Source organism: Octopus bimaculoides, chromosome 28 (genome assembly GCF_046866305.1).
Source record: "Octopus bimaculoides isolate indiv1 chromosome 28, ASM4686630v1, whole genome shotgun sequence".
Taxonomy (NCBI): domain Eukaryota; kingdom Metazoa; phylum Mollusca; class Cephalopoda; order Octopoda; family Octopodidae; genus Octopus; species Octopus bimaculoides.
In genome coordinates this window covers 3,222,815-3,235,802 of record NC_142955.1, presented here as the reverse complement: position 1 = coordinate 3,235,802, position 12,988 = coordinate 3,222,815, and the positions used below count along the sequence as shown (strand labels likewise).

The following is a 12,988-nucleotide window of genomic DNA, read 5'->3' as shown; positions in this document are numbered from 1 at the left end:
GAATCTATGAATCTGTCTGTCTATATCTATGTCTCTTTATATATATATCATCATCATCGTTTAACGTCTGCTTTCCATGCTAGCATGGGTTGGACGATTTGACTGATGACTGGTGAAAACCAGATGGCTACACCAGGCTCCAATCTGATTTGGCAGAGTTTCTACAGCTGGATGCCCTTCCTAACGTGTAGTGGGTGCTTTTACGCGCCACCGGCACGAGGGCCAGTCAGAGGTGATAGACAAGGAGGTAGGTACCTACACACACATAAAGGTAAAGGAGGGGCGAGAGGAGAACGTGTCTGGTTCAAGAAATTGCATAAGCAAACTAACTTACAATTGCTCTAAGTTGGTCGGGTTTTTAAAAGTGCGATCTTCTATCTCCTTGATTTCATTTTTACTCAGATCTCTGTGAAATGAAAGTGAGTTTGTAAGAAATTGTTTTGGGGCTGGAGTTGTGAAGTCAACGAAAGAGGTGGAGGTGGCAGTAGTAGTAGTGGTGGTAGTAGTAGTAGTAGGTGGTAGTAGTAGTAGTGATGGTAGTGGTAGTAGTAGTATGGTTGTAGTAGTAGTAGTGGTGGTGGTAGTAGTAGTATGGTTGTAGTGGTAGTAGTAGTATGGTTGTAGTGGTGGTAGTGGTAGTAGTAGTAGTAGTGGTGGTGGTAGTAGTAGTGTAGTAGTAGTGGTGGTGGTGGTAGTAGACAAAAGAGAAGAAGAGGAAAAAGGGAATTGTCAAAAATGAAGGAATAGAAGCGGAGAATACGTAGACAAGGAAAATCGGAGAATGGAGATTGGAAAAAAGACAAGAACTGAACGCTGCAGAGAGAGAGAGAGAGGCATACACCATTATACACGCTCTTTCGTAGAGACAAATTCGAAGAAAATCCGAAGGAGAAGTGGAAGATTTTTGATATTTAGAAATACACATGTATATCGTCAATGAAACGGTGCTAAAAAGAGTAATTTAACTTACAGTTTTTTTAAATTGGTAAGGTTTTTGAATGTTCGTTTATCAATTTTCTTGATTTTATTATTTCTCAAAACCCTTTAACATAGAAGTAGGTTTGTAAGAAAGTGTTCGAAGCAGATACATGATCAAATATTAAATGTTGGTATTAATATATACGTATGTTGTTATTCAGTTTTGTTTCAAGATTTCTTACCAATAGAGAAAGAGACAGTTTCTCCCCTAAATCCAAGGCTCCTTCATTGGAATTTCAACATCAACAACAGGGTATTTTTGTATGTATACATGCAGATTTATATGTTTTGTTTTATGTATGTCTTCTCATGCATATATTTGCATATGTTCATATATACTTTGAGCGTGGCCGTTGCCAGTACCACCTGACTGGCCCTCGTGCCAGTGGCACGTAAATAGCACCCGCGGATCTATTTTAAAACGGGAGCCACATTTTTCATTAATGTTTTACGTAGTGTTTTTGGTATGGAAAGACTTTCAAACTTCGTATACTTATCTATTTTGTGTTATAGAACAGAAAAATATTTTTGTATTCGAATTTATTTCATGTAAAAAATTGTCTTATTTCGATAATTTCAACCAATCACTGACAAGTATTCAGTTGTTTACATTTACTCCTTTGGCTGATTAAGCGATGTAAAGCGTATTTAATCTCCATACCTTCGTTTTATTTGCTTTTTTCATTTTAAATTTGCTTTAACCCTAACCCTAACCCTAACCCTAACCCTAGGGTTAGGGTTAGGGTTAATTGTTTCAGAATCGTTTGTTTATGTAGTCGGCACTTAATGTATATCGGCTGAATGGACGTCAGTGATTGGCTGAAATTACAGAAATACGACAACTTTCACATGGAATAAGTTATGGATTTCTTTTTTTTTTTAAGAAGACTAAGAGAAAAAGATGTTTTATATGACACATTCTACCAGTGTTCCAAGTTTCAAAGTGTTTCGTTAATGAAAAATGTGGCCCCCGTTTTAAAAAAGATCCGCACCCGCTACACTCTCGGAGTGGTTGGCGTTAGGAAGGGCATTCAGCTGTAGAAACTCTGCCAAATCAGCTTGGAGCCTGGTGTAGCCATCTGGTTTCACCAGTCCTCAGTCAAATCGTCCAACCCATGCTAGCATGGAAAGCAGACGTTAAACGATGATGATGATGATGATGACATAAATGATAAATTTTTAGTAAGTTTTACAGACTTTTAGAGGATGGTGGCGAACCCTGCTGTACTCTTTCACCACAACTTTCTCTCACTCTATCTTCCTGTTTCTGTTGTGCCTGTAATTCAAAGGGTCAGCCTTGTCACACACTGTGTCACGCTGAATATCCCAGAGAACTACGTTAAGGGTACACGTGTCTGTGGAGTGCTCAGCCACTTGCACGTTAATTTCACGAGCAGGCTGTTCCGTTGATTGGATCAAGTGGAACCCTTGTCGTCGTAAGCGACGGAGTGCCAACAACAACATGAGTGATCTGACTTACAATTCCTTTAGATTGGTAAGATATCGGAAGGCTTGTTTATCAATTCTCTGGATTTCATTGTTCCTCAGATCCCTGTAACATAAAAACGGGTTTAAAAAAAAGTGTATAAAGTTAGGATTGTGATAAAACACTACTCTCTTTTGCTCTCTTTCACTCTTTTACTTGTTTCAGTCATTTGACTGCGGCCATGCTGGAGCACCACTTTTTAGTTGAATCAAATTGACCCCCAGGACTTATTCTTTGTAAGCCTAGTACTTATTCTATCGGTCTCTTGTTGCCGAACCGCTAAGTGACGGGGAAGTAAACACACCAGAATCGATTGACAAGCGATGTTGGGGAGACAAATACAGACACACAAACATATACACACACATACATATATACGACGGGCCTCTTTCAGTTTCCATCTACCAAATCCACTCACAAGGCTTTGGTCGGCCCAAGGCTATAGTAGATGACACTTGCCCAAGGTGCCACGCTGCGGGAATGAACCCAGAACCATGTGGTTGGTAAGCAAGCTACTTACTACATAGCCACTCCTACGCCTAGTTTCAAATTTTGAAACAAGGCCAGCAATTTCAGGGCAGGAGCAAGTTGATTACATTGAGCCAAGGGCCCAACTGGTACCTATTTTATGAACCCCCAAAAGGACGAAAGGTAACATCGACTTTCACAGAATTTGAATGCTGAACGAAAGACTGACTAAATGCCACCATAGTTTTTGCCTTGCAAACAATTACAATTCCTGTAAAATATGTCGAAGTGACAGCTTTAGAAAATAAGCTGTTTCCATGAATATCAATATAAAGAGGATTTTTAATGGATGGATACATGTGTGTATTCTTGGAGGTATCAATTATATCCGTCAATGATATGTATCTTGTCAGAGATTTTCAGATCATACATTCCGTTAACTATTTCCTGGCTTCGTGACTAAATATTTTCACAGTCATTGTATTGTATAATTTCCCTGTAATTTTTGCTAGGTAAATTATTTCTTAAACACCATTGTATAATAATAATAATAATAATAATAATAATAATAATAATAATAATATTTATCTGGAAGGCAGGACTGATAGTCTGATGTAGGAAAGAATTTATTCGTTTTCCTGATGTTTAGTTTGATATCGTGGAGGCGCAATGGCCCAGTGGTTAGGGCAGCGGACTCGCGGTCATAGGATCGCAGTTTCGATTCCCAGACCAGTCGTTGTGAGTGTTTATTGAGCAAAAACACCTAAAGCTCCACGAGGCTCCGGCAGGGGATGGTGGCGAACCCTGCTGTACTCTTCCACCACAACTTTCTCTCACTCTTACTTCCTGTTTCTGTTGTGCCTGTAATTCAAAGGGTCAGCCTTGTCACACTGTGTCACGCTGAATATCCACCGAGAACTACGTTAAGGGTACACGTGTGTGTGGAGTGCTCAGCCACTTGCATGTTAATTTCACGAGCAGGCTGTTCCATTGATCGGATCAACTGGAACCCTCGACGTCGTAACCGGTGGAGTGCTTTCCGGCAGGGGATGGTGGCGAACCCTGCTGTACTCTTTCACCACAACTTTCTCTCACTCTTTCTTCCTGTTTCTGTTGTGCCTGTAATTCAAAGGGTTAGCCTTGTCACACTCTGTGTCACACTGAATATCTCCGAGAACTACGTTAAGGGTACACATCCGTTGATCGGATCAACTGGAACCCTCGACGTCGTTAAGCAACGGAGTGCCAACAACAACAGTCTGATATAGTTTGTGGCAATGTCTGAGAATAACTGAGCAATAATGGCTATCAACTGCTGGTGGTTTATGTCACATGGAGTAATGATACGCGCCCAGAAAGGAGTGAATGTAGTAGAGGCAGGGACCTACATGCACAGAGCTAAAGCAGGAAGGAGAGGAAACATGTGGTTAATGAAATGGCATGAGCAAGAATAAACGAACTTACAATTTCTCTAAATTGGCGAGGCCTTCAAAGGTGCGTTTTTCTATCTCTTTGATTTCATTTTTACTCAGATCTCTGTGAAAAGAAAGTGAGTTTGTAAGAAATTGTTTTGGGGCTGGAGTTGTGAAGTCAACGAAAGAGGTGAAGGTGGCAGTAGTAGTAGTGGTGGTAGTGGTAGTAGTAGTAGTAGTGGCAGTAGTAGTAGTGGTGGCAGTAGTAGTAGTGATGGTAGTAGTAGTAGTAGTAGGTGATAGTAGCAGTGGCAGTAGTAGTAGTGGTGGCAGTAGTAGTAGTAGTGGCAGTAGTAGTAGTGGTGGCAGTAGTAGTAGTGGTGGTAGTAGTAGTAGTGGCAGTAGTAGTAGTAGTATGGTTGTAGTGGTGGTAGTAGTAGTAGTAGTAGTAGTCGAAGAAGCCGAAGATTATAAGGAGGAAGAGAAAGAAATCTCGAAGAGGAGGGAATAGAAAGGGAGAATATGTAAGAGAAGAGAGACAATAAGACTGTGGGACGGAGTGAAGATGAGGGGCAAGGAGTAAATGTAGTAGAGAGAGCTACACCACCATACACACTTATAGGGAGCCAAGGCAAATAGGGGAGAGGGAAAAAAGGCGAGGAAGACTTTTAATATTTGTATGCTGTGCGTGAGAAGACCCGGCAAGCCAAGTGAGACCTAAATCCAAGGCCTCTGCCAGGGGTGTAGCCAGCCCACTTATGCGTACCTTTTCTACATTGGACACGAAACTCGGCTTGCGAAGACCTGTTGAGGCAAGTGAAAGCGAAATCGTGATGGCACCTGTGCCCAGCGTCGCCTTCCTGGCACTTGTGCCGGTGGCACGTGTAAAGACATTCGAGTGAGATTGTTGCCAGTGCCGCTGGATTGACTCCAAGGCATGTGGCACATAAAATACACCATTTTGAGCGTGGCTGTTGCCAGTACCGCCTGACTGGCCCTCATGCCGCTGGCACGTAAAAGCACCCACTACACTCTCGGAGTGGTTGGCATTAGGAAGGGCATCCAGCTGTAGAAACTCTGGCAAATCAGATTGGAGCCTGGTGTAGCCGTCTGGTTTCATCAGTCCTCAGTCAAATCGTCCAACCCATGCTAGCATGGAAAGCGGACGTTAAACAATGATGATGATGAAGTACATACGTATATTGTCAATGAAATAGCATTAACATGAGTGATCCGGCTTACAATTCCTTTAAATTGGTAAGATTTCGGAAGGCTTGTTCATCAATATCCTGGATTTCATTATTCCTCAGTTCCCTGTAACAAAGATGAGTTTATATTTAAAAAAAAAAGGGTGTAGAACAGATTTGCGATAAAATATTAAATATTGGTTTCAAATTTTGGTACAGGGACAGCAATTCAGGGGCAGGGGCAAATCCACTACATTGGGGGACCCAGTGTGAGACTGGTACTCATTTATTGACTCTGGAATGAAAGGAAAGGAGGAGGAGGAAGAGCTGGAGTAGGAGGTGAAAAGGATGATGATGAGGTGGAGAAAAAGGATATATGTTGAAGAAGAAGAAGAAGAATTAATAATGATAATAATATTATTATAATAATAATAATAATAATAACAGGAAGTGCAAAAAATCGTGCTAACTGGAACGACTCATGTACTGAGAAGAGCATTATCGCTGTGAAAACAACATCCATTCACGAATTTGATTTTTTTTTTTTTCTTAAATACATGTTTTACCTGTGAATTTGCGTGTGTAAACTGGGAATGCATACACCGAGTTTCTCTGCCCTAGGTGTACAGAAAACACTTGGCGAGAAATGGAAGAAGATTTGAAGAAAGAAGAAAAAAAACAACATAATAATAATAATAATAATAATAATAATAATAATAATAATAATACTAGTGAAGAGTAGATGGACTAAGACTGAATTTTGTTCAGACAGAGATATATGCCTCCATACACATTCTCACATAAAGAAAACAGAACGAATTGAAAGGGAGGCAGTTAATATTTAATATTATATCGTCAATAAAATAGCACCAACAAGAGTGATCGGACTTACAATTTCTTTAAATCGGTAAGGTCCTGGAAGATTTGTTCTCCAATATTTGTGATTTTATTATTTTTCAAATTTCTGTAAGATGAAACTAAGTTCATAAGATATTGTACGCATCAGATTTGTGATAATACATTTAATATCAGGGGTAGGCAATTATGTTTCGTATAAATTATTGAATGAAATGATATTTTTAGAAAATAAGAAATGTTTATAAGGGTTGAGATTAATAGGATATTCTATGGGCGACGAGCTGGCAGAAACGTTAGCATGCCGGCCGAAATGCTTAGTGGTATTTCGTTTGTCTTTATGTTCTGAGTTCAAATTCCGCCGAGGTCAACTTTGCCTTTCATCCTTTCGGGGTCGATAAATTAAGTACCAGTTACGCACTGGGGTCGATGTAATCGACTTAATCACTTTGTCTGTCCTTGTTTGTCCCCTCTATGTTTAGCCCCTTGTGGGCAATAAAGAAATATGAGCCTGTACTTCTGAGAATATCACTTTTGTTTGATAATTATGCAGATAATTATGTTCCAGAGTTGTTAAATCTTACATTTTGCTAATTATTTTCAGGCTTTCAGGCTTAATGTTTCACTGTATTGAATAATTTACTTTTAAATTTTCTGTGCCAATCCATGACCCACTTCTTACACTTGCGGCGCTTCATGAACCAAAAAGAGGTGGAAGCTTCAGTAACGGAATCCTCGACTCCCCAAGGATTAGAACTGGCCTCCATATGGTGTGGAAGCAAGCTTTTTACCATACAGCCCCCACCTGTGGAAGCTTCAGTAACGGAATCCTCGACTCCCCAAGGATTAGAACTGGCCTCCATATGGTGTGGAAGCAAGCTTTTTACCATACAGCCCCCACCTGTGCCAACAAAAAAAAGAAATTCAGAACTCAAAATCCACAGAAAATTTTATGTTAACCGTTTTTTCGCAATGCAGCCCATGCTGGAACATTACCTGGGAAAGGCCTCCACAGTCACCTGAGTAGGCTACATTGAAATGCTGGTCAACAAACTGAAATCAGCAATTTGCATCAAACGCTGAAATCCATTGTCAAAACGAGTGTTGTAGTTGCACAAAAATGCACGGCCACATATGGCCACCCCCACATTGTAGGAACTATTGACTTTCGAGTTTCCGGAACACCTTGCATACAGAGATCTCACCTCTTTCGACTATCACCTTTTGGGGCCGCTCAAACATCTTTTACGAGGTCGTCGATTTGCTACGGACGAAGAAGGTTTTGCGGCAGGTGATATAGTGTCTAAAGCGATGAGGTTAACAATATTAAGTATTATTAGTATTAGCGATGAGGTCAGCAATATAAGGTATTAGCAAAACCAATGAGAGTTTAAATCAGTGGTTGTGGAAAAGGTGTAAAATTTGTTTAACACTTACAAATATTCAACATTTTCAGGAATGGCTGGTGGAACTGTAATCAGGCTGAGAGATGCACATGATATTTGGGTCTGGGACTCACTACAACTGCATTTAGTGCAGAAGTCTGAAACGGCATGACCCTCCAACAATAATCTCATATACAGTATCAACAAAAAAGTCACCATTAGTTTCATTGTGCGACAGAACATACATTCAGGAGAAGATTAATCTGGAAAAGACGGAAAGAAGAAAATAACAGACATCTTTATTATTTCTTTCATGTTACAGATGCTTCGAAGAAAAGAGGGCTGTCCTGGTTCCACATGATAGACTTATCTTTCATTTCACCTAATTTCAATTTAATATTTTAAGCTGGAACAAACTAGCTCTCGAAAATCAATGTTAAGAACATAATTAAAGATTATAACTTTAGTGGGTGATAATCATCATCATCATCATCATCATTGTCGTTTAACGTCCGCTTTCCATGCTAGCATGGGTTGGACGATTTGACTGAGGACTGGTGAACCAGGTGGCTACAGCAGGCTCCAATCTGATTTGGCAGTTTCTACAGCTAGATGCCCTTCCTAATGCCAACCATTCCGAGAGTGTAGTGGGTGCTTTTACATGTCACCAGCATGAAGGCCAGTCAGGTGGTACTATATATATATATCATCATCATCATCATCATCATTTAATGTCCGCTTTCCATGCTAGCATGGGTTGGACGATTTGACTGAGGACTGGTGGACCAAGAGATGACACCAGGCTCCAATCTGATTTGGCAGAGTTTCTACAACTGGATGCCCTTCCTAACGCCAACCACTCTGATAGTGTAGTGGGTGCTTTTACGTGCCACTGGCACGAAGGCCAGTCAGGCGGTACTGGCAACGGCCACGCTCGAAATGGTGTATTTTACGTGGTGCCACCTGCACAAGGGATAATGTTGAATAAAAAGCACATACACGCAAATGGATAAACACAACGCTTCACTTATGCGTAGCAAGCATACAAGGCGGATCTACTATGGAGCTAACGAAGCGTAAGTCCTACAAGTCAATGGCATCACTCGCAGCCAAAAATAATTTATGTATTTGCATAACACGGGGTGGGAAAATTTTCTCCTGGAGTTATTGTTTCAGCGAAAGGTTTTATCACATCCAATATTGCGACCAAGTCATAGAGATGAGATGACTAGATATCGTGCTCGTCCATAAAAAGGAAAAAGAAGCAGATATTATAGATGTTGCCGTACCAGGCGATTCGAGGTGAAATATAAGGAAACAGGAAAGATTGTGACATACCAGCCACTGCGGGATGAGACAGGAAAGCTATGGGGCATGAGGAAAGTAGTGGTGATACTGGTGGTAATTGGAGCATTAGGAGCAGTTACCAAGGGCTTTGAAAAACATATTAAGAATATTGGAGCTGGTGTCAGGCTCGAAGTGATCCAGAAGACAGCCTTGTTGGGTACAGATCGCATTCTAAGGAGAGTGTTGTCTCTTTGAGTCACAAGAGAAGAAGGCACTACTTGAAACCTTTGTGATTTGTGGTTGCCTACTTTGAAATAAAGAATAACCAGTAATTAAGAATTATCCGAAAGTCTTTTATCACAGATGATGATAATGATGATGATAATAATAATAATAATAATAATAATAATAGTACAAGGCCTCAAATTTGGATGAGGAGATTAAGTCGATTACATCAACCCCCAGTACATATCTGGTACTAATTTTATCAGCCCCCGAAAGAATGAAAGGCAAAGTTGACCCCCAGCAGCATTTGAACTCAGAACATAACGGCAGACGAAATGCCGCTATGCATTTTGCCCATCGTGCTAACGATTCTGCCAGCTCGCCTCCTTAATAATAATAATAATAATAATAATAATAATAATAATAATAATAATAATAATAATAATAATAATAATAATAATGATAATGATAATAATAATGATAATAATAATAATAATGATGATGATGATGATGATGATGATGATGATGATGATGATGATGATGATGATGATGATGATGATGATGATGATGATAATGATGATAATGATGATAATAATAATAATAATAATAATAATAATAATAATAATAATAATAATAATAATAATAATAATAATAAATGCCCGGATGCAGCACCAGGCAGTGGCTCTCGTGGCTTTTGATCTTAACAGATTGGAAGTGTTATCATGTACATTGTTTTGTTTTGGTATCAAAGATGGGCTACAGCAAATATTCTGCTTAATACCGCAGATTTGCTTGTCAGTTGTTTGACCTTAACCAGTTGAGCATGTCCCTTGGTGGCTGACGATATGTGATTCTCTGATCAGGAACAGAAGTAGAGGGGGAGCATCATAGCCATGTGTTGAGAGGAATTCTTTGAGGTTTGGATAATTCACCTCTGGAAACATGGGTGTTTCATTCAACATCCTTAAACAAACCTTATTCAGAGACCTGAAGGAAATTCTAACTGGGCCCTACCTGCGAGGTCATGCGCTGTTTATCTTGATATGAGACCACTATGTCACGCACATATGGTTGTGATGCATGTGCCTGGTGTACCCTTATCAGACGGGTAGTCATGATGGGTATAATGTGCTTTGTATATTTTACCCCAGTGTCACTTTGATGGCATGCACTGCTCTCTCACTCGATAATGATAATAATAATGATGATAATAATAATAATAATAATAATAATAATAATAATAATAATAATAATAATAATAATAATAATGATAATAATAATAATAATAATAATAATAATAATAATTTCAAACTTTGGCACAAGACCAGCAGTTTTAGAAGTGAGGATAAATCGATTGCCTTGACCCATGTGCTCTACCGGTACTTAATTCATGGACCCAGAAAGGGGAAAAGTAAAGTTGACGTCGATGAAAGTTGAACTCAGAACATAAGGATGGACGATTCTGACAGCTCGCCACCTGAGTACATGGTTATATATTATTTGTTGTTCTTGATTTCAATTCCTTTCACATAATCTGGGAATTTATTCGCGACAGAAAATAAAATACTGTATTTTTTCATTCAATTACAAAACAAACAAGGAATTCTTCTTTCAAATAATATTGGTAACATACAAACCTAAAAGAAATAAGTGTTCCCCTCATTCTAATTTATTCTTCACTAAACCCTTATTTCTTGTTAAAAGTTACCCTAAGCCCTTAAAAAGGGCACCCTATATATCAATATAACACAGTTTATTTTAAATCAAGATATAGCCTGTGGCTGGCCCCTTGACTCCACCAGCCCTCATGGTCTCTCTTGCCACCTAAATGTTGGTCGTTTCCTTCGTTACAGGGAACTACACTTAATCATTAAGTGGGTCCTGGCTCAAATTAATATTCCCCTCAGCTTCCGTTGTCAAACGGAACAAAAGCCTGAACTATCAGGACCTGACGGTGAACTATCTTTTCCTGCCGGTGGCGTTTGAGGCATTTGGAGGTGGGTTGGGCCACCTTAGCCTTAGCCTCACCATTTGGCCGCAGTAATGCTACAAGCGAGTTGGTTTGCTTCAGTGGGATCCGATGGTGTGCGACTGATTGAGGCACTTGGTGTGGAATTGATGTATTGTTCTTCTTCCCTTTTTTTGGTTTCTTTTTTGTAAAATATATTCCTTTTCACTAAATTTGGTGTTTGTAAACAGAAGATTCAAGTTGTTCTGACCTCATATATACCACATTACCAAGCAGACTCCGTTATTAAAATTGCAAATATTAAACAGTTCTTGCACTGGACACGGAACCATGTAGTTTGGAAGCAACCTTATTATCACATAGCAATGCTTGCGCTTATATATAAAACAATTATTTAATGAAATATACGCCACAGAATTAAACTAAAAAAAAAGGTGCTAAGCTTCAACAATTAAACTAAAATAATCCTTTCTACTCTAGGCACAAGGCCTGGATTTTGTGGGGAGGGGGCCTGTCAGTTAGATCGACCCCCGTATGCAACTAGTACTTGGTTTATCGACCCCCGAAAGGATAAAAGGTGAAGTCGACGTCGGTAGTATTTGAACTCAGAGCGTAAAGACAGACAAAATACCTATTTCTTTACTGCCCACAAGGGGCTACACACAGAGGGGACAGACAAACGGATTAAGTCGATTATATTGACCCCAGTGCGTAACTGGTACTTAATTTATCGACCCCGAAAGGATGAGAGGCAAAGTCGACCTCGGCGGAATTTGAACTCAGAACGCAGTGGCAGACGAAATACCGCTGAGCATTTCGCCCGGTGTGCTAACGATTCTGCCAACGATTCTTTAAACTAAAGAAGTAATGAAGAATCAGAAACGATGCTATAATCACGAATTGCAATTTGAAATGACTAATTATCGATCACTTTGATTATCAATCAATATCATTAATGACTTTGCCTTTTGCTCCGGTCTTCAAAATCAACATTATGGCAACTTAAAAGAAAGCAAACAAAAACATGTCTTACCTCTCTGTCGGCTGCTCCAAATAACACTTCGGATTTAATCTCTTGCATAATCTTTTTAGCTGCTCAACCACTTATGTCTCCATCCGATACCCTAAATTATCGGTCAATTGTTTAAAATTGTTTCGTATATCCGATCAACAAGAGTGAAGAGCTCAGCTGGGATTACCAAGTGTTTTTGTTTAGCACAAACAATGGTAGCATTTCCGATTGATATCTATGACAAAATGTCCTCCTTTGTTTATCTGAAAGAATAACTCTGTTTTACACTCTTTAGCTTCCCAGCATCATATTTATGTCGCCACAAGTCGGTGAGCTGGCAGAATCGTTACCACACCGGACAAAATGCTTAACAACCTCTCGTCCGTCTCTACGCTCTGAGTTCAAATTCCAGCGAGGTTGACTTTGCTTTTCATTCTTTCAGGGTCGATAAATTTAGTACCAGTGAAATACTAGGGTCCATATAATCGATTTGTCCCCACCCCACAAATTTGAGGCTTTGTGCTTCCAGTAGAAAGAATTATTATTTATTCTTTTTGTCACAGTTTTTTTTGTTTTGTTTTTTGTAGCTCTTGGACTCCTGCATGGGTAGCAGACTTACTGCCTGCAGCATGCGGTACCATACTATCCATTCTCTTCAGCTCTCTAATACTTCTCTGGTTATTCTGGCCGTGCCAAGGAGGTAAAACGTTTGTAACAGCTCTAC

General features: G+C 39.6%; 1 protein-coding gene across 38 annotated transcripts in view; it reads right to left on the bottom strand.

Moving 5' to 3' along the window:
* LOC106878584 (uncharacterized) overlaps window positions 1-12,988 on the bottom strand; it is a 42,991-nt gene that overhangs the window by 27,048 nt on the left and 2,955 nt on the right. For 14 of the 38 annotated variants that reach the window (XM_089344783.1, XM_089344793.1, XM_089344785.1 and 11 more), the window contains exons 2-8: window positions 7,824-8,034; window positions 6,424-6,495; window positions 5,587-5,658; window positions 4,397-4,468; window positions 2,459-2,530; window positions 971-1,042; window positions 335-406 (exon numbers count right to left, since the gene is read on the bottom strand). In XM_089344783.1, coding sequence (XP_089200909.1) covers window positions 335-406; window positions 971-1,042; window positions 2,459-2,530; window positions 4,397-4,468; window positions 5,587-5,658; window positions 6,424-6,495; window positions 7,824-8,014 — 623 coding nt within the window. In that variant the 5' untranslated portion in view covers window positions 8,015-8,034. Of the gene's footprint in view, window positions 1-334; window positions 407-970; window positions 1,043-2,458; window positions 2,531-4,396; window positions 4,469-5,586; window positions 5,659-6,423; window positions 6,496-7,823; window positions 8,035-12,285; window positions 12,514-12,988 lie in introns of those variants that run through there. The other 24 variants (XM_089344795.1, XM_089344810.1, XM_089344811.1 and 21 more) reach the window with 17 other exon arrangements.